At 41.2% G+C, this 22,866-nt stretch overlaps 1 protein-coding gene and 1 pseudogene across 2 annotated transcripts; both read right to left on the bottom strand.

Moving 5' to 3' along the window:
* Positions 1-628: 628 nt before the first annotated feature.
* LOC117466364 (desmin-like) lies at positions 629-2,776 on the bottom strand (annotated as a pseudogene).
* Positions 2,777-10,603: 7,827 nt separating this feature from the next.
* desma (desmin a) lies at positions 10,604-17,764 on the bottom strand. 2 transcript variants are annotated; one of them, XM_034109621.2, is made up of 11 exons: positions 17,072-17,764; positions 15,340-15,400; positions 15,031-15,126; positions 14,061-14,222; positions 13,659-13,784; positions 13,451-13,561; positions 13,111-13,220; positions 12,915-12,967; positions 12,326-12,417; positions 12,111-12,149; positions 10,604-11,326 (listed from the first exon to the last, which is right to left on the bottom strand). In XM_034109621.2, the coding sequence occupies exons 1-11, from the start codon at positions 17,656-17,658 to the stop codon at positions 11,285-11,287; spliced, it is 1,479 nt and encodes a 492-aa protein (XP_033965512.1). In that variant the 5' UTR covers positions 17,659-17,764; the 3' UTR covers positions 10,604-11,284. The 2 variants fall into 2 exon arrangements, with proteins under 2 accessions (XP_033965512.1, XP_033965513.1); XM_034109622.2 differs by lacking the exon at positions 12,111-12,149.
* Positions 17,765-22,866: the final 5,102 nt, after the last annotated feature.

Raw genomic sequence — 22,866 nt, 5'->3', positions numbered from 1 at the left:
CAGATAATGCGTGAGAGTATTTCCCGTTAACAGTGAAGCAGGTATTGTTTGGAGTGAAGTGCCTGGGTGAAGTGATTGTCTGGGAAGACAGAAGCCAGTGACAGTAAAGGTGCTTTATGGGCCAGTGTGGGGTATTGATGTTCAATCATCGGAGTATATACAGGGCAAACTACCAGATTTACTACGTGAATAGGCCAACAATGTTTTTGCAGCTATGATTTCAACTAAGGCTGGGCTATATAGGCAATCCATTTTGTGATATGAGACTATATATTATCTTGTCTTTTGGATATCATAAAATCGCATACATGTTGTATTTTCAGATTTGTAAAGGCTGCATTCAAGTTAAGGATGTACTTTTATGAAACCACCAGTCTGTTCTAGCTCTTCTTTTTGTGTCAATATGTTCATCAGAAACCAAATGTTGTAAATATGTAGTGAAAGCTACAATGGTCAATTCTACAATACCACTGCTATCATAATATTGATTTATTTGCATAGAAAATATTGTGATTTAGTTCTCTCTAGATTGCCCAGCCTCGATTTCAAACATAGATTGCTTTAAACACTCTGTGGATCCATCATGCTGTCATGGCAACATTCAAACTTCTGTCTGTTCTATAATGAGGTCTGGTAGTGTTGTTCAGCCCTGACTGAGAAAAAGATAAGGGAGGTGGTATATTAGTGAGTAACTTACAGACTGGGCACTAGCGCCCTGGCTCATAGAGAATTTCAGCTGTATGAGAATATAACAAATACAAATAAATCAGCTAGATATATATAGATTAAAAACAGTTAATGACACAGTATATATTGCTTTGGGTGTTCTGGGGCTGTATATGATGTAGGTGTATTGTATGTTATGCATATACACATGTAAATAAACATCGGTGAGTGTGTTTGCGCTCACACCTCGCCATCGCGGGTTTCGATGGTCTTGATGAGAACAGTCTTCTTGGAGTGAACCTCTGAGGAGCGCTTGTTCTGGGACTCAGGACTGGTCTCTGTAACAACACATCCACACATTATACTACTTCATTGACTCACACAATAAGCTACAGGAACACACAGCTTGAGTACATATTCAAATTCATTATGAATGAATTGTGGCTGAAACCTAATACATCATCTTAAATGACTGCTTTTTACTTAAGGAGCCACAATGGGGGCGAAAGTGGAAGTAATTAGAAGAGATTAAAAGCACACTTGAACTCTTAATACATCAAGCAAATGGGCTAAGTCATGTGATTATTGATGTGTGGCTTGGTGATATTTGCCCCAATGCATCAAAAAGCCACAAAGGTTTCCTGACATGTCATACATCTCCCCACAGTGGTCAGAATGTGTCACTACAACATATAATGCCCTCAAAATAGCACCAGCCATATACAGTCACAAGCTATTATTAGTCTTTTTCTTATCCCCTCATTGACTCGTTTGGAACGTGAAATTGTATTCAGTTATTATGTGAGACATGAAGCATGTGTAGTGTGTTTCCTACCTCTGAATCCAATAGAGGAATAAGCAGATTGGGAAGGCATGTTGGTAGTGATCCTGCAAAAAGAAGAAAAACCGAGGAGGGGAATCAAAATGACAGACTTACTGAAAGGTCAGGTTATGACAGCCCTGGGACAGAGGAAAGTAAAGACACTAAAGCCTTCTAATATCATCCAAATGTGAATACCACACACACAAACCTGCTCTCCTCTCCCTCCAGCAGCTTGCGGTAGGTGGCGATTTCAATATCAAGAGCCATCTTCACATTGAGAAGGTCCTGGTACTCTCTCAGGTGACGAGCCATATCGTCCTTTAAGTCAATACATAAAATGTTTATTGTCTGCTCAGATAAACATCACACCAAGGACAAACGCAACAGTTATATTACATTTGATCATACTTGTAATAGCTCTCTAAAAACACAGCCATTGTTCCCATTGAGTAAAAGAATGTCCGGAATTGTGGACCAGTTTGATGCTGCTTTCTATAACCTCATGGATTTAAATGGCTATAGTGCATAAAGTCAATGGGGTAGTTACCTTCATCTTAGCAATTTCTTCCTCGAAATGAGAGATGCTATCCTGGTAACCAGAAGCCTCGCGGCCCGTGCGGTCCTCCATCTCTCTCATCTGGCGCAGCAGAGACTCGTTCTACAGGGGAAATAGACATGAAGTTAGAAGTGGGACAAAGGGGTCTTACCCAGAATGAAAGCAATAGAACAACACAGGGGTTGCTCTCAGTACTTACGGTGCCCTTGAGTGAGTCGATCTCACAGGTGTAGGACTGGATCTGGTGCTGAACTCCATGGTCTCCTGCTTGGCGTTACGCAACGAGCATCATTGTTCTTATTCACAGCCTGGCTCAGATCAGTCACCTGAGGAGAAAGGGGGGTTGTGATCAGCTAAAGACCACAAGGACCTGTGTGTGTGTGTGTGTGTGTGTGTGTGTGTGTGTGGTGTGTGTGTGTGTGTGTGTGGGTGTGTGTGTGTGTGTGTGTGTGTGTGTGTGTGTGTGTGTAGTGTGTGTGTGTGTGTAGTGTGTGTGATTGTGTGTGTGTGTGTTGTGTGTGTGTTGTGTGTGTGTGTGTGTGTGTGTGTGTGTGTGTGTGTGTGTGTGTGTGTGTGTGTGTGTGTGTGTCGGCTCCCGCCCTACCTTCGACTTGACCACTCCTCAGCCTCTCCGATGTTCTTGGCGGCGATGCCCTCGTACTGCATGCGGAGTGTCCCTCAGAGCAGCGCTTCAGGTCGGGCTTGGACATGTCCATCTGGACCTGGACCATGAGTGTCCTGCATCTGTGCTCTGCAGCTCATGGATCTCCTGCAATATGAGAGGTGATAATTATATGTTGTTAAACAAAAAAGTGTATGAGGTTATGAAACACGTTTTTTTTGTAAGGGGCAGAACAACATGCAAAGTCTTGTTCGCATCGGAAAATGTGAAACTGCACATTTTCCCAGTGACACATTTGAATTGTAATTAGAAATTAATATTCAAACTTTTTACAAATTGTAAGCTTTGGTTTCACTCAGCTGTCTCCTGGTCTGACCAAAAGATATAAAAAGCTTGCATCTGTTCACAGGCACACGTTCTTTTTCCTTTTTTTTCTTTCTCCTTCTGTCACACACACACACAAACTAACACACACTCACAGCAGCTGACATGCCCTCTATACTAAATGTCAGTTCAGCATTTCTGAGACGTCAAAGCCAAGGCAGAGATGATAAACTGATGGTCAGGCACATAAACTGTGCAGGCATGTGTCACGGTTTTGTCCTTTGATGACTTTGGGTGAAAGTGCACCAAAATACCTACGGCAGCACTGTGTGTTTGTATGTATGAGGGAGAGTCTGAATACACCAGCATTAGTGTTGTCAGCAGTGTGTGCTATTGATGGAGAAAGCCTTAATCTGTTCTGAAAGCAACCACAACACACACAGCCTCACACAGAGACAAACATATACTGGGGTATAGATGCACTCACTAATACACAAACAACAAGAGCATTTAAACACACACATATCATGCACACACACACACACACACACACACACACACACACACACACACACACACACACACACACACACACACACTTGATCTTTGCTGGCGTATGACATACTGGGTTAAACAGTGTCTTAGAAGATGTCACACATAGCCTCGAATAAAGGGATTAAACATCAGGCTGCCGTGGCTTCCAGTCAGAGGGAGTGGGCAAAGAGATATGCAATTACTTGTGTGGGAAAAACACCTAGAAAGGAGGGAAGACATAAAGAAAGCACATATAGGCCCAAAAAAAGAATTTATTTTCCAAAACTTTAAGAGACACAGCTTCAAAACTCGCTAAAAAATCATGTGTCAAATCATTATTTAAAGCTAGACTGAAACCCTATAACCCCACTCTGGTATTTTTCAGTGTTAAACAATCACACAAACAAGTGGAATTAGATTTCAGTCAAATATGTAATTTGGGGGAATCTTCAGAAAGAGAACTATGAATGTTACTGCATTTCATACTGCTTTGTGAAAAGAGCTAGGTCAGTAAAGGTCATTGTTGTAATTGCTTGGAAACCCTTTTCAAATGTACCTAAACAGCATGTCATTCATAGTTCATTATAGTGTCTCTGTCTCTATGATGACAAGTTCTATTGTCAGTGAAAAGATGGATGGGGACGGAGAGCAGGTGTACTGGGGGAAGGGCAGGGGAGGGTAATAATCTGGTGCACAATGGGTGAGCAGGCTACCCAAGTGCATCAGTAAGGAAAAATCATCTGTCTGTCAGCTGCCTGAATAGCGTGCAATACACACAGGCAGGGAGGAATTAGCTTACATGCAGGGGCATTTAGCTTTTTGTTATGTAGACAATGCAGGAACACAGAGAAAATGACAATCTTCTTATTAATACTTGATTTACATAATGAATATCGAGGCTACAAAACAACAACAAAAAAGTTAACACAAACCCATAACCTGTCTTGAACATAAACCCTCAAACATGTTTATGAGAGAAGTGGGGACCAGCCAAAATGTACTCCCCTTGCAAGGTCTAAGGCTCCTAATCCTCACAAAGATAGATGTACAGTAGACACGCACACACACACACACACACACACCACACACACACACACACACACACATAGAGGCATCGAGCCAGAGGCCTGGGGTGGGGTGGGGGTGAGCTGAGGAAAGGAAAAGGGGGGTGTCATTAAGCAGTTTCCCTGACAGATGGTGCCTCGTTAGCTGTCCGCCCGCACAAAGAAACAACAATAGATAACATAACACTTACACACCCACCAACACATGCACGTTAACTATGACGCATACAGTACATCTTTTCTTCATGAAGTTCAGCTGGGCAACATTTTGACTTTGCATAATGATCATTACATTTCTTAAAATCAACCCCCTGAACCCAACTGCTTACAAATATGCATAACCAGAAATAATTAACTGGGTAATCAATGGACAGCGAGACAGAATGCATTTTGGACATCCTGGGTGTGAAAATAACACACACACATTCACCCACTCACAATATGTCAGGAGAATGAGCAGCTCAGTACGAGTACATGCAGCGAGGACAATTAAGGTCTGCCAACGATATGAATATAATGAGGAAATGATGAAATGGACATGTTTTTATTCCTTCTTTTAGATGTCTGTACTTACAATAACTCCTCTAGGGATAAACCATTGGCATTTCAAAGATCATTTCAATATTCAAAACCATCTGATTGAAGGTTTCCCCTGTTTATTTGTCAGTCTGACAGATTTTGAAAGGATCCTTCCTCTTGACTAAACCAGTTACTTTTGTTTCTCCATAAAAGCTACATTGTTCTGATTTAATGACTGTCTCTCTCCCTCATAATTATCTATTGTTTCTTCTCTGGCCACACATGAACACATCTCTTATCTCTTTGTCTCCAGTGGTATTGAGCCGGCAGCAGAGGAGAGTCCAGCTCATGCGGATCCGACAGCGGGAAGAGAGGCTGAAAAAGGAGAAGGAGACAAAGAAGAAGAAAAAACGAGACAACCTGAAGCCTAACCACAAGCAGAAAGCCAACACCAATCACCATCATCACCAGCAGTACCATCACCAGCGGCCTCCCACCCTCATCACCAAGCACAGACCTCTCAGCCACCTAAAGTCCCGCCTCCTCAGACTGAGCCCGGCTACCATCGCAAGTCCAACCCCAAAAGGCGCTTTGATGGAGATGTGCTGTCACCGGTAAGCATCCTTCTTACTAAGATAAAGGTCATGCTTTAAAGATATTTCAAGAAATTAATACATAAGCTAGTGAAAGTTTTAGTGTCTCCATTTCACTCAACAAATATACAGAAATATTTGGCTTCCTACTAACACACATACTGTGTACCAGGCTGTAACATTGGGCGTTCATGGGGACTGACTCACTTATGGACCCAGCCTCAAGTGGCCATTCATGGAACTGCAGTTTTTGGCTTCGTTTTTCAGCACATTAATTATCTTAGATTACCACACACTAATTAGGTTCACATTGGGCTATGTGTGGGACTATTCTTGGCCAGGAGCAGTGATTTCCAGTGAGGTTCCCCTGCAACTAGTGGACAGCTATATGCAGCAGTTGCAAATGTCCCACTTTACTGTATTTTCCTAACCCAACCCCTGTCTGTCCACAGAGCTACATCAGGAGTTTCAGGGACAGACAAAACAGACAGACGAGCGTACTCCCAAAAACCGAATGATGAGCCGCTCCCGGATGGCTGAACTCGACTACGACTGCGGCTCTCGAGTGCCCCTTACGGCCCCAGCGGACCCCCAGTTCGCATCTGAGACAGGAAAATGAACAAGTGCACACCAGACCCACACCCACAATCACGCATAAATACTTCAAAAATCTATGTTATAGAAAACCTAACTTTGCCAATCTAATTAACTGTCAATTAACACATCAGTAACTGAGTTATCTAAATAAGGTGTTGTGTCCCACACTGGTTTTCTCTCAAAAGTTGTATTTATTTGACCAGTTTGGTCCTGTTTTGTTCTTTATGAACATTAAGATGCAAGGGGAAAGCTTTTTTTCGTTCTTACGATGCAGGAACAGATTGCTTCATGAGTCATCCCAAACTATATTTTACTTTAAACCTCTCATGATACTATCCTGGTCTGCAGGACACTGGAAATAATGGACTTGTCTTCTGTGAAGTTGATTGAAATTTCACCATTGAGCATTTGATTTAAAGAATCTTCTGGTCGCTTCAAATGACAAGAAGTCATTTCCAACGGGATTGTAATGTGGGAAACAATCAAAACATTAATTTGTTCACAGGAGGGCTGCCTCATTTTGGATGAAATGCATCATGTGGCTTATATAAAGTCAAGGTAGCACAACCGTCAATAACCTATTCTTTGTATCTTGAGTTCAAGGTTAATTAAGGAGAAACTTCTTGCTTCAACTAGTCAGTGCGCACAGAGGAAACTTTCAGAAAAACATACAAAAACCACAGCAAAAACTGAAACAGAAAGGCAGCTCTTCTTCATCATTTTCTGCACGAAAGGTCGCTGTAGGAAGTGAGGAGTACATCAAGTCAGCCTGTTATCTCCTCTGACACCTTGTGAATCCAGACATGGCAGCCAGCACAAGTCTTCTGCTGCTTCAAAATGCAGAACTGGGACTGCTTTCAGGTGAGCATGGATCAAGAGTTCACCCCGTAGACAATTTGTTATGTTATCTCATCCATGAACACTCCATGTTTCACAGCCTACATTAATGCCAATTTCCAAGGGAAATGTGCTTACGTGTCATCAGTTCCCTTTGCCCTCGATCGCCGGCTGTTTTAACCACGGACCTGAGCAGAAGACACATCCGTACCCTTCTTCTTCTTCTTCTTTTCCTGGAATTTAAAGCTTTTTTGTAAGCTACTTTATGTAATTATCTTTGTCGACATGTTTTTGTAAGTGCTCTCGTGTTGCTTTCACCCTTCTTAATCCTAAAGGACTATCTACGTGTTGTGAATTGTCAACAGTAAAGAAGAGGCAGAGAGACAAGAAACTGCTCTCGGATACTGGTCATCCAGAAATGTGACATTTGCTTCAGAGGGACAATACATGGCAGTAAATATGGTTGATATAGTGTGTTGCTGTGTGAGAGTATGAGCAGAAGCCCTCTGGCAAGTGACGGATTGCACCATTTATTGGCAGAGAGGGGGATTCATTGAAATGTATGTAAAACATGCTGTATGGTGTTTCTTCTTTTTGCTAATATATACAGGTTCAGTAAGATGTGCATTTATAGATTGGATGAAGTGATGAAGGGAGTAGTAAGCAACATAATCTCCTGTAAATGTGAAGACATGGTGAAAAGATGAAATAATTGCAAATGGCGCCCTCTAATGTTTACTGCTGGAACTTTTTTGTCTTGACTTATTGTTTATGTGTTTATATTGTGTGTTATGTGCGTGTCAGTTGCAGTTGAATATTGATCTGCTCCGAAAATTACAATTGTGGGTACTGAAGGGAAGTTAGATTTGCACAGGAATTCTCTCAGTACAAAGGAGATCTTTTTTGTTTTATTTTAACCTGTTTTGACTTAAGTTACTGTAGTTTCCTAGAATAAACAAAAGCACTACTAATGTTACAATTCCTACTGAGACTAAATGGTACTGTAACTTGATTATGACCACTTGGATTGTGTTTTACGTCCTTTTTATGTCGGAGTTGACCTTTTATGAGTTTTAGATATACACAAATATTCCACGGTACTGTACTTACATTCTTAATAGTTGAAGGGATGTGGCTAAGCACTGGAAGGACCAATCATTTCTCACCTTAACCCATAACTGCATGAGAACCCTTGTGTAACTTTGTCCAATGTGTCGATGTTTCAATGTGTCACTGTCGTCATGTGAAAACCTCAGATTTCCATTTTGAGTTTGTTGGTCCCAGTCCACATTGACTGAAGGAATATTGTGGAAGTACGTCTAATTAAGTGTCTCAATATCCACAGCATACAGAAAAGGTAACATCTATAGTGAATCTTGATAGGACCAACTTATTTTCTCTTTAAACTTGTCCAGGTAAAGGGCTTTGAAAAGGTATGATATGAATAATTTCCCTCCTCTCAACATGCATTATGCTAAGCCACCTTCCTTTCTACTGTATCAATGTTATGCCTATAATGTTTTGCAGTAATGGCTGTTGAAGTTTTATTTGGGCTTTGCTAACATGTGAGTCCTGTTTGGTTCTTCTTTTGGGGTTTTAATGTAGTGCGCTTGTAACATCATCATCGTTTGCTTTTCTTTCTACTAATACTTTTTGTGATTGCTGAACATATGTAGGGGAAACACTTGTAGATGTAGATATTGAACTGTAAATAATTTTATTTTCATGTTTATATCATCAAATCAAAATCAAATCATGTTTTATTTATATAGCACATTTATAAACGATTTTTAGTCGAGCCAAAGTGCTGTACAAATAATACAATTAGCCTACAGTAAAGACACTTTACAGCAAATACAACAGCACAGATTGTTCAGAATATCAGTATGAGAAAAGAAAAAAAAATCATGGTCACTTACGTAATTCATCCAGCTGATTGGATTAGATCTTTCGTATATTGCGTTACTACTGTATGTCCAATTACTGTAGTTCTACTGGATGGTGGGTGCACTTGTATCATGCTCATGCTTCTGTTTCAACGTGTGATGTTGGAAATCAACAAAAACAAACTGAGCCTTGACTCTTTTTAATCAGTGATTACTCATTACTCCATCTTTTTTAGAAGATATTGCAATTCATTTTCCTACCACCCCGTTTAAATGTGTAAAAAACACCTGAAGACAATGGTTATTATAATTATCATTATTATTATTATGATTATTGATAGCATGAATTTATATGGACCTAAACTATGATAAACATTGTGATTCTAAAATCTATTGGTCTTGTTTTTCTTTACTTTTCTTACAGAGTGATCACAGGGCTGATTTGACCCAGTACACATATCAAATAATCAACCGATTACATTTTACATACAAGTTCAGGTAACAACTGTAAGCGTTTCGCACTACTAAAACCAGCTAATTTGTCATTGTCAGATTGTTTAGATAATCTGTGAAATCTATAATCTATAAAAATGCTTGCATAACATGATCAAATGTAGCATCTTGAATCCATCTTCATGACTCGTTCTTACTTCACATAATAAATGGGTCTGACAGTAGGTGTCAGGCTACATTTGGAGCTTGTACACTGAGTTTGTCATATACAAATCTAATCAGTGAAAAATAACCTTCAAGCAGCACAATAAAAGGAGCCACATATTACGCCTGAACCTCAACAGGTACTTTAGCAGCTGATAGAGGAGAGGTCACTGAGGTCAGCTGAAGGAAATATAAGCAGCACATGTTACCCGTTGTATTGACTCAGAATGATTGGGAAGCTGTTGGCAGTGGCAGCAGTTGTGAACACACAGTAGTTGCCAAGTTTTGCTCAACATTGCTACTGGAAAAGCCATCTCTCGCTTTCTATCTGTCGGTTTCTTTCTTTGTTCTGCCTAATTATCTCCCTCTAAATCGTTCTGGTCTCTTTTTCATTTTCTCCGTACGCCTTTTCTTTCCTGTTTGCTCTCTGTACCACCATCTTGGTTTTGCCTTTCATGCTGTCTACTGTGTCTTTCTTTACTCCCTCCTTCTCCACCCTCCCAATCTGTGTTAATAGTTTCAGTCCAGTAACTTCAGACACAAACCACACAGACTATATCATTGTTGATGCTCTGCTAATCTGCTTCCCACTGAAAACAAAGCTGACCCCAGCAAACTCATTAAGGAGCCCTTTTTCACTTTCCCCTGCACTGAGATCACTCCTGTTTCTCATATTTTCTTTATAAAAGTGCCTTAAATGTTAACGGAAGAGGGTTGCGCTTGGCTGCGAAAGAAAATATCATTTTAGAAAGCTAACTCCAGCCCACATCAGATGATAAATGCAGCGAGCAGGAACAGTTCATAAAGAAGTTTTGCGCGCTATCTGAGGAATACTAATGAGTTTCAAAAGAAGACTGTCTCGGACGAGATGTACACACACACAAAACAATATCCTTTTATGAAGACATCTTAAAAGGGACACACGATGGTTACAAATGTCTTTATTTGAGTTTTTGGCCACAACATGGTCACCCTCATAAAATTAAACACCCAGAACATGCCATTGAGCTCAAACTTGAAACATGCCTGAGTTCCTCTCTCATTATAGGCTCGTGTTTCTGACATCTCACAGTCATTACACAAATAAAAGCCCTTCTTAATCATTTCATTTACTTATACATTTGCACAGAAATGCTTGGAATATATGCAGAGAAAAGTACTGTTACTCGCATCGTGCAAACGCCTCTTTGGATACTGGGCCAATACAGCTACACCAAGCCTTGATGATCATTTCCAACTCTACACTTGCCATTGCATTATTTATGCAGACAAGATATTTCAATTATGGGTAAATAATAGGGATTTTAGTAACACAGGAAAGTAACACAAATAAAGCATGATTCCTGGAATTCATTTTCTTTCAAACCAGGCTAAAGACACTGCATTTGCCTGAATACTGCATCGATCCTGTTAATGATGTACGGTACATTGTCTAAAGACCAGTTGCATTTAAATGACAGTTCTCCTTTTCAATCAGCTAAAATGGTCAGCATTCTGGCTCTAAAAATAATGTTATTTTATAAATTGTGTCAGGAAGACGTCCATTGCTGTGCTATTTTGTAATTCATTGATAATATATGGGGTTTTTGATGTTGCCTCTTCTGGTTTACATGATGTCTTGCTGGTGCTGTGTGGACTCGCTCACAACCTGAGGAGGAGAGAAGAGGTATTGTAAATTGTTAGGACGGAGGGAAAACATATTCATTATCTATGTCATAACTGCAAAGTGTTGCAGATAATGCGTGAGAGTATTTCCCGTTAACAGTGAAGCAGGTATTGTTTGGAGTGAAGTGCCTGGGTGAAGTGATTGTCTGGGAAGAACAGAAGCCAGTGACAGTAAAGGTGCTTTATGGGAGCCAGTGTGGGGTATTGATGTTCAATCATCGGAGTATATACAGGGCAAACTACCAGATTTACTACGTGAATAGGCCAACAATGTTTTTGCAGCTATGATTTCAACTAAGGCTGGGCTATATAGGCAATCCATTTTGTGATATGAGACTATATATTATCTTGTCTTTTGGATATCATAAAATCGCATACATGTTGTATTTTCAGATTTGTAAAGGCTGCATTCAAGTTAAGGATGTACTTTTATGAAACCACCAGTCTGTTCTAGCTCTTCTTTTTGTGTCAATATGTTCATCAGAAACCAAATGTTGTAAATATGTAGTGAAAGCTACAATGGTCAATTCTACAATACCACTGCTATCATAATATTGATTTATTTGCATAGAAAATATTGTGATTTAGTTCTCTCTAGATTGCCCAGCCTCGATTTCAAACATAGATTGCTTTAAACACTCTGTGGATCCATCATGCTGTCATGGCAACATTCAAACTTCTGTCTGTTCTATAATGAGGTCTGGTAGTGTTGTTCAGCCCTGACTGAGAAAAAGATAAGGGAGGTGGTATATTAGTGAGTAACTTACAGACTGGGCACTAGCGCCCTGGCTCATAGAGAATTTCAGCTGTATGAGAATATAACAAATACAAATAAATCAGCTAGATATATATAGATTAAAAACAGTTAATGACACAGTATATATTGCTTTGGGTGTTCTGGGGCTGTATATGATGTAGGTGTATTGTATGTTATGCATATACACATGTAAATAAACATCGGTGAGTGTGTTTGCGCTCACACCTCGCCATCGCGGGTTTCGATGGTCTTGATGAGAACAGTCTTCTTGGAGTGAACCTCTGAGGAGCGCTTGTTCTGGGACTCAGGACTGGTCTCTGTAACAACACATCCACACATTATACTACTTCATTGACTCACACAATAAGCTACAGGAACACACAGCTTGAGTACATATTCAAATTCATTATGAATGAATTGTGGCTGAAACCTAATACATCATCTTAAATGACTGCTTTTTACTTAAGGAGCCACAATGGGGGCGAAAGTGGAAGTAATTAGAAGAGATTAAAAGCACACTTGAACTCTTAATACATCAAGCAAATGGGCTAAGTCATGTGATTATTGATGTGTGGCTTGGTGATATTTGCCCCAATGCATCAAAAAGCCACAAAGGTTTCCTGACATGTCATACATCTCCCCACAGTGGTCAGAATGTGTCACTACAACATATAATGCCCTCAAAATAGCACCAGCCATATACAGTCACAAGCTATTATTAGTCTTTTTCTTATCCCCTCATTGACTCGTTTGGAACGTGAAATTGTATTCAGTTATTATGTGAGACATGAAGCATGTGTAGTGTGTTTCCTACCTCTGAATCCAATAGAGGAATAAGCAGATTGGGAAGGCATGTTGGTAGTGATCCTGCAAAAAGAAGAAAAACCGAGGAGGGGAATCAAAATGACAGACTTACTGAAAGGTCAGGTTATGACAGCCCTGGGACAGAGGAAAGTAAAGACACTAAAGCCTTCTAATATCATCCAAATGTGAATACCACACACACAAACCTGCTCTCCTCTCCCTCCAGCAGCTTGCGGTAGGTGGCGATTTCAATATCAAGAGCCATCTTCACATTGAGAAGGTCCTGGTACTCTCTCAGGTGACGAGCCATATCGTCCTTTAAGTCAATACATAAAATGTTATATTGTCTGCTCAGATAAACATCACACCAAGGACAAACGCAACAGTTATATTACATTTGATCATACTTGTAATAGCTCTCTAAAAACACAGCCATTGTTCCCATTGAGTAAAAGAATGTCCGGAATTGTGGACCAGTTTGATGCTGCTTTCTATAACCTCATGGATTTAAATGGCTATAGTGCATAAAGTCAATGGGGTAGTTACCTTCATCTTAGCAATTTCTTCCTCGAAATGAGAGATGCTATCCTGGTAACCAGAAGCCTCGCGGCCCGTGCGGTCCTCCATCTCTCTCATCTGGCGCAGCAGAGACTCGTTCTACAGGGGAAATAGACATGAAGTTAGAAGTGGGACAAAGGGGTCTTACCCAGAATGAAAGCAATAGAACAACACAGGGGTTGCTCTCAGTACTTACGGTGCCCTTGAGTGAGTCGATCTCACAGGTGTAGGACTGGATCTGGTGCCTGAACTCCATGGTCTCCTGCTTGGCGTTACGCAGAGCATCATTGTTCTTATTCACAGCCTGGCTCAGATCAGTCACCTGAGGAGAAAGGGGGGGTTGTATCAGCTAAAGACCACACTGGACCTGTGTGTGTGTGTGTGTGTGTGTGTGTGTGTGTGTGTGTGTGTGTGTGTGTGTGTGTGTGTGTGTGCGTGTGTGTGTGTGTGTGTGTGTGTGTGTGTGTGTGTGTGTGTGTGTGTGTGTGTGTGTGTGTGTGTGTGTGTGTGTGTGTGTGTGTGTGTGTGTGTGTGTGTGTGTGTGTGTGTGTGTGTGTGTGTGTGTGTGTGTGTGTGTGTGTGTCGGCTCCCGCCCTACCTTAGACTTGTACCACTCCTCAGCCTCTCCGATGTTCTTGGCGGCGATGCCCTCGTACTGCATGCGGATGTCCCTCAGAGCAGCGGTCAGGTCGGGCTTGGACATGTCCATCTGGACCTGGACCTGAGTGTCCTGCATCTGGCTCTGCAGCTCATGGATCTCCTGCAATATGAGAGGTGAATAATTATATGTTGTTAAACAAAAAAGTGTATGAGGTTATGAAACACGTTTTTTTGTAAGGGGCAGAACAACATGCAAAGTCTTGTTCGCATCGGGAAAATGTGAAACTGCACATTTTCCCAGTGACACCATTTTGAATTGTAATTAGAAATTAATATTCAAACTTTTTACAAATTGTAAGCTTTGGTTTCACTCAGCTGTCTCCTGGTCTGACCAAAAGATATAAAAAGCTTGCATCTGTTCACATGCACACGTTCTTTTTCCTTTTTTTCTTTCTCCTTCTGTCACACACACACACAAACTAACACACACACTCACAGCAGCTGACATGCCCTCTATACTAAATGTCAGTTCAGCATTTCTGAGACGTCAAAGCCAAGGCAGAGATGATAAACTGATGGTCAGGCACATAAACTGTGCAGGCATGTGTCACGGTTTTGTCCTTTGATGACTTTGGGTGAAAGTGCACCAAAATACCTACGGCAGTTATTACATTTGCTTTGTTTCCATACTGCCTGCAGTGTTGTGTAGAGAGAGAAAGTGCTTATGCATCGACATTTGCATGATAAATATGTTTTATCATCTGTGGGTGTGTGAAATATTTGATCTCTTTGAAGAGTTGCATGCCTACAGAGCCTCAGATAGTGTTTCCGTACAGCCGTGCACAGAGGTGTTATATGATAGTGGACAGTACACACTATCCTACTGACATACATAGTAAAACATACTGAAGATGTGGTGGATGCAGAAATACTGACATATTTTAAGTCAAATAAACAAATCAACAGACCTCTTCGTGGATCTTCTTGAGGAAGGCAATCTCCTCCTGGAGGCTCTCAATGCGCCTCTCCAGGTCCAGCCTGGCCAGAGTGGCATTGTCTACATCCTGGATACAAACAAAGAAACATTAATATTTTTAATTAGAACCACTGAAATTAGTAAGAGTTCAGGGGGAACAAGAAATAAGGGGAATAAAGTGGTTAAGAGAATACTCAAGGACAGCTGTAGTACTTCAGTTTTTACTTCAGGCTTTGAATATAACATATTATAAGAAATATTGAGGTATAACGTTGTGATTTTGCGGGATAACAATACATACAGCTCTGAAGGCAGAAAGATTGCTCTCAGCCTCTTCCTTCTGGTGGACCTCCTCCTGCAGTCTAAAGAGAAAAGAGCAAGAAGAGTTGAATGAAAACACATCATCTGTGTTGGAGAGCATGGCTTATTCCCCAGAGACCAATTACCAGACACAGATAAACTAGTTACCAGCTCTCATTCTTCCAGCTATCGGCCCTCTGTTCTTTTTAGAACAAGAATAGAACTGACATATCGTATAACTTGTATTTAAAGCCATATCTACACACACACACACACACTCACACACAGTTGCTCTTTCAGCCCATGTGCAGCTGCTGTCACACTGTCAGTGTCAGAAGGGCAAGGGAACAGAGGTCTGGACCTGGCTACTGCTGTATCCAGAATTAGCATTTTACACATTTTACACATTTCACACATTTTACACAGCATTTCACTGTGTAATCTGAACAACTGAGAAGTATGAACAAATAATGCAGGTGTGTAATGTATGCATATACTTCAAAGGTATCTTAAGCCTCTGGTATTCCACGGGTTGTTAAGTTTAAATCAATGCAGTATTTCTGTTTTTGGTCTGTGCTTTTTCTATGTAGCAAACAATGTTATAAGAAAGTGAAAAGTAAAGGTTTGTGTCTGTGTGTGTGTGTGTGTGTGTGTGTGTGTGTGTGTGTGTGTGTGTGTGTGTGTGTGTGTGTGTGTGTGTGTGTGTGTGTGTGTGTGTGTGTGTGTGTGTGTGTACATATAAGCTCGCTGTCGCAGTGACAGAAATACAAAATTCAGAAGGCTGACCTAGTAGCTGCAAATAGCCCAATCAGAGATACATCCACATTTAATCTCACTCTCTCTTTCTCACACTTTCTGTCAGAAACTTACACTCACCCACACACCCATAAACACATATAAAACTGTCTTTAGGATTTATGTAATGATTATTTTAATCAAATTTAAATAACGAACTCTGTTTATTGGCTGTCTGTCTGCCTGACTGCCTCAACTTTATTCCTATGGGCCTCTCTCTCTCTCTCCGTCTCTCTCTCTCACTCTCTCTTCATTTTACTCGGCCATGTCTCATTAAAAAATGCCGTTGTTCAAAGCGTGTGGACTACAATACTCATTGAAGTGCAACTTGCCCCAGTCACATGCTTGGAATTTACTTATTTTATTGTATTTATTTGGGAAACACTTTCTTATTTCTCCTGCTTTTCATTTAGCACAATTTCTCTTCCTAAAAAGGCATCCAGCAACGAGGCATTCTGTTTTGGGGATAGACTAGTGAACAAGCTGTTGCCAACCTGGAGGTCGAGACCACCCGAGGTGTCACAAGAAAAACTTGAAAGGTCATTGTATAGTAATTCTGCTACAAATATTTTAAGTTTAACTTGAGCTTGTTTGAAGACTTTTCTCCAGTTGTATGACTCTTTGGTTAAACTGCTCACAACTCAAAGACATATCAAACCAATGACAAAGGTAAGGAAGCAGGAATTGCTTTACTTTAAAGCATCAAAAGGTCGGAAATCTCTGATGAATACAGCTGTAGAAATAGTCACATGTGACAAAAGACCCTTTCTAAACTATTCAGTTATTCATTATTTTTCTGGAACAGTTCCTATCAACCACTGCTTAATCCTCTGTGAACCACATCAGCATCATGTGAGTCATTCAACTATTTTTCATTATGTATTACCACCCTTTAAAGGCGCACCCATTGGTTCACATTAAACCATCCACTGGCCTACCTGAGCTTCAGTTTCTGCAGGTCATCAGCCAGGTTGTCTCTGTCCACCTCCACGCGGGCCCTCTGGTTGGTGATGGTCTCTATTTGCCTCCTCAGCTCCCTCATCTCCTCCTCAAACATCTCAGCTACCCGGCCGGGCCCCTCGCGGCCCTTGAGCTGCTCAATCTCCACCGTCAGCACTGCATTTTGCTGCTCCAGGAAACGCACCTTCTCGATGTAGCTGGCGAAGCGGTCATTGAGGTGCTGAAGCTCGGCCTTCTCATTGGTCCTTGTGCTGAGGAAGTCCTGGTTCATGGCATCGGCCAGGTTGAAGTCCAGTTTCTCGCCAGAATAGGCGCGCATGGATGAAGAGGAGCCGTACCCAGATCCCCCAGCACCAGAGGACACCCTGTAGCCGGAGTAGGAGGGAACACCGGTGCTCTTCACCTCATAGACTCTGGAAGACTGGTGGGTTGCAGCAGAGCGGCGACCACCAGCTCCTCCGGAAGAGGAGAAAGAGGATTGCATTGGGGTGGCCCCTACGCCAGAGCCGAAGGTGCGACGGTACGAGGAGGCCGACTGGGCCGAAGAGGAGTAGGACTTGCTCATGGCTGGTTGACTGTTGGGTTGTCTTGAGGTTTTGATGGAGCCGCTTGTGGTGCTGAGAACCAACTGTCCCACTGGGCAACTGTGAGAGGGCTTTAGTGAAGAAATGTCAGACACTGAGCGCAGCTATTTGTAGATATACCACACCCACTCATACCCCAACCCCTCCTGCCCGTCCACCCCCTGTCACCATTCCCCTGTCTGTTCTTCCTGCACTTCCTCCTACACTGTACTTAAACCCCATTGTGTTAATTGATCACTGCCGGAATTGATCAAGCCAACCCAACCCAACGTTCACCATAGTACTCTCATTTACTACTTTCGTCATTTGCAAACTATAAATGAGCAACATTGTAATGTTGTTTTTATTTATAGAGAATATATAGGAACTTTTTTAAACAATAAAACAAAATATGCCTGCTTTAGTGCGACTTTAGTTCAATTAGGTCCTTATTACTGTGAACAGAAAGCACTTTTACTAATATGACTCATTATTTTTGGTCATTCATGTTGCCTATGAAATGTGTAGAATAATAAATCATAACCTATTTATTTTTGATATGACAAATTAAATTGTATACATAACCACATTTTAAGGAAAACATTATATATATATTTTTTTAAATCTTTTTGATCGTCCGTTCTTTTACAGGCTTTTCCTCCATATCTCCTCCCCCTCTCTACAGACACTCATCTTTTCTCCAGCCCCTCCTCTCATTCCTCCCCCCATCTGCCTGTTGCGAGCCCTCAACTCAGCTGTTGAAAGGTTCTGGTTTCAACAGTTGGGAAGGGCGGTGGCCTTTAGTGTATGTGTGGGTGTGTGTGTTAGTGTGTGTATTTTTCTTTCATAAACACTATCTGCATACCATATCCTGTGGGCATATTATCTACAGGGGAGCGACAGTCTATATGTCGATATACTTAAATAGATCACTTCTAATTTTAAGTCAGTTTAAAATAGCTTTGCATAGAGATATCCCGATCCGATCACGTGATCGGGGATCGGAGCCGATCACGTGATTTTCAAAATCGGGATTTTTTTTTTTTTTATAATTTTTTTTTTATTATTTAATGTTACAAAACAAAAATGAACATGTTCACGTCTTAAAGTCATCCTGAGGACTTAGTTTTGGTTTAAAATTACACAACATCATGTATGTGTTGCTTTCTTTGGGCTTGTTTTCAGACCTGGTTGCTTATTTCTCTGAAATCTGGCAACAGAGTGGGCGCAGTGTCTAATAGTAGCAGTAAGCTAACGAGGCTACGTTCAGCTGGTGACTCGGGAGTCGGGACAGAGAAAATGTCAGGAGTTTGGAAGCATTATAAAATTGAAAGCGAAGGCAGTGTAACAGCCAGATGCAATGTTTGCAAGGCAGAGGTTCCGCGTGGTGGAAAGAACAGTGCTACGTTCAACACGACCAATCTAATACGCTACCTGAGAAACAAACACCAACAACAACACGGCGAGTACACAGCGGCCACTCAGGTAACGGCGCTGAAACAACCGACACTTTCAGAGACTTTCAAAAGGAAAGAGAAACTGCCCCAGAACAGTGAAAAGGCCACAAAGATAACAGCCAAGATAGCTGAATTCATCGCGTTGGATGACCAGCCGTTATCGGTTACCTTTTTTTTCTCTTAATGCATTGCATACAGATCGGATCGGGAAAAATCGGTATCGGCAGATTGTCAAAATCAAATGATCGGAATCGGATCGGGAGCAAAAAAAGGTGATCGGGACATCCCTAGCTTTGCATTTTTGAAGCTGTAACGGTAATACAGAATCTGGATCACGAAAGCACATACATCTTTTTGATATACAACTGATGTTTTTTTTATACATGACATCTTAATCCAAGCTACTTTTCAAAGCTTAAACTTTCTCAATGTAGTCATTTACATCCCATAAAACGAATCACTTTAGAAGCGTCTTAATGCTGCGCAATATGATTTATATTTGATAGGTTTTGAATTGTTACCCTGCCAGTAGTTTTGGAGCTACAATCGTGTTGTGTGTTTACCCTTGGTTACATAAGGAGCAGAATAGCCTGACTGATAGCGCTACTGCTTGGAAGGTCACTTACATTCTCCATTCTATCATGAGTGGTCTCCACTCACACAAACACACTCTCTGTGTATGATCTGGATAAATGCATTGTTTGAACAGTTTGTAATACACATTTTATCAAGCCGTTTGTGTCTTTATTTGACCAGGTTTACAAAAGTATTCTAACAGCTAAAAGCCAACACATTTCTTTCGTTAAAGTTAGCAATATGACCTGGTTAAAGCTGAATTTATAGCATATTATCACCCTATAAAGTTGCTGCAACTGGCAACATAAGATTGGTCTTGTAGTCTAGTCACTTATTTTGATAAATGTTTCACTAGTTATTTTAAGTTTAGTGATCGGCAGCTATGGTGTTCTCCATGGGAAATTAGAATATGTGTGTGCCCAGACATTTTGACTGAACCGGCCCTGGAAGTTGAATTTTAGACTTGGAAAGGCAGGGGAATCTGTTCAAACACGACCTCAAATTCCAAAATGGCTGTGCATAACTCAACTAAGGAATAACTGTAATCATTCATAAACACAATACTGCACACAGTGGTTGTATGTGCAAAAATACTTCTTATTTCATCGACTTATTACTGGAAGGTGATCAACACAGGGATGAAATCATTTCCGGCTTCGCGTATCAACTTTCAATGCAAATGGTGTGTGTGTGTGTGTGTGTGTGTGTGTGTGTGTGTGTGTGTGTGTGTGTGTGTGTGTGTGTGTGTGTGTGGTGTGTGTGTGTGTGTGTGTGTGTGTGTGTGTGTGTGTGGTGTGTGTGTGTGGTGTGTGTGTGTGTGTGTGTGTGTGTGTGTGTGTGTGTGTGTGTGTGTGTGTGTGTGTGTGTGTGTGTGTGTGTGTGTGTGTGGTGTGTGTGTGTGTGTGTGTGTGTGTGTGTGTGTGTGAGTTTGAATGACAGTGTTTGATGCTATTGGTCTACAGACATTGCTCATTTCTGACAACCACAGCGCTTCACAGCTAAAATGCAGGCCCAGACTCGTGAGGCATCTCTGTTCTGCCATATGTCTCACTGTCTCACTGTATGTGAATGTGTTGGTGTTAATGTTAAAGACAATGGCGATGATGACAACTCTAGCACTGTAGGATGCTAAACATATCTTCGAGAACTAAATAGAGGTGTAACATTTGTTCAACTTCCTACACAAGTTATACATTTAAAAGGTCCTGCATACCCATGTAGGTGTTGTCAATTAATCTCACTGATTGCACCTCAAGTTATGTTTAAACTGCAGATTTTACAAAACTCTTTGGAACAATAAGAATAATAGTAGGGTCAGTCGTCCAGTCCAAACGAGTGCATCAAAACTAACAGAAGAGTAAGGGAGATGTAAATTAAGCCTAGCTTGAACACACCAAAAACTGGTCAATTATAAAACATACTGTTGTAGTCGACAGAACAAAAGGTTAAAAAAATACAATTATGTTGTGTTTTTTTCACAGGTGTGTTACAATGGTAACGTAGAGTGTTAAGAGTGAAGTCTTTCAACTGTTCTTTCTTGAGTTTTAGCTGTGACAACAAAAATGCAAGTTGTTTGTCTTAGAGCTTAGAACTTAGAGACATCTCTTCAAAGCATGGAAAACAAAGTAGTCTGCCTTGGCCTGGTTCGCCCAGACAGAAGCCCAGTTTGCACTGCAGATGCCACAAAAACTATTATATGGTGTCAGCCCTCTAGAGCAGCTTTGAGAGTGGTGAGCTTACTCACAAACCCTCAGACTGACAGTGACTGGTTAACACTAAGCAGGCTGGCCAACTCTTCTCTGTACAAGGACTCGACAGCAAGCCATCTGAAATCATGGACAGTATGCTGGATGCTTGGATCTCATGGAAGAGCACACCAATGCCTCCTTAGGCCATTGTGGTGGGTCTCTACCCCCCTCCCACAGTTTCACATATCTCCTAACCATAGTGGACAGGACCAGGCAATGGCAGGCCGTCCCACTGTCTTCTATACTACTACCAAGGAAGCAAGGCTGATTATAGAGACTGGGGGCACCTGACCTTTGCTCCGACAGGGGTCAATAGTTCACGTCTAACTTATTGAAAACAGTCACAGAGAGCCTAGGAGGTAAACTCCACTGTCTTCCACCCACAGGCTAACAGGCCATAAGATACGTTTCATCGCTCCATGAAGTCTGCTCTTTGCGCCAGTCTCCATTGGGGTATAGAGGCTTTGATTAAATGTAATCATACTTCTTCTCTAGTTGCCCACTATTTAAACCTTATGTTTATGTCCAAGACATATCAACTATTGTAGGAATATCTGCTCTTCTACCCCAGTTGAGTGTGTAACCTAAGAATGACTCAGCAGTTTGCTGCCACTGAAGCATCCAAATGTTATCAGACATTTCAATGTGTGATTAATGAACACACACACACACACACACACACACACACACACACACACACACACACACACACACACACACACACACACACACACACACACACACACACACACACACACACACACACACACACACACACACACACACACACTTCTTATCACAATGTTCTGCTGCGGTGGCTGAAGTAAGTCACTTCCAGTTTAGGAAAAGTGTTCCATGCTTGCTATCATGCACCAGCACAAAGCCGCCCTATGTTTGGTTTGTTTAATCTGAGCGCACAAATGTAATCCAGAAGGGCAATATAACTGCATACAAAATTAATTACAAGAAAATTCTAGTTTAGATTTTAACGAGGAAAAAAATGTTTGGCAGTAGCTTGTGCAAATCCTTTATGATTATTCCGAAGATTTAGAAATGAGAGAGAGACAACAGAAGTGTGTATGGGTGTCATTTGTACCATGTGTTCTGTGTGGTAGTAGAGTTCAGGGGGGTGGGAGTTTGTGTGTGGTCGTGCATGTATTTGCATTTCACAGAGCACAGTCAGCTGCTAGGGGTGTCAGCTCTATTTTTAGCTTTCCCAAAGGATCATGGGACTGAAGACAGAGACAGATACCAGCCACACAAATACAAATTATGACACTGCTTTTACTGACATGCCCTGGGACATATATAAAAAATATCTCCGCGGAAAATCCAACTCTGACATCAATATCAAATAAGATAACATACAAATGGTGTCAAAGCACAACTGTGTCATCGGAAATATATTACAATCAGAACAAAATACATA

The sequence above is a fragment of the Pseudochaenichthys georgianus genome, chromosome 21 (genome assembly GCF_902827115.2).
Source record: "Pseudochaenichthys georgianus chromosome 21, fPseGeo1.2, whole genome shotgun sequence".
In the NCBI taxonomy this organism is placed as follows: domain Eukaryota; kingdom Metazoa; phylum Chordata; class Actinopteri; order Perciformes; family Channichthyidae; genus Pseudochaenichthys; species Pseudochaenichthys georgianus.
The sequence above is the reverse complement of the archived record's forward strand: the minus strand, read 5'-3'. Positions and strand labels throughout refer to the sequence as shown.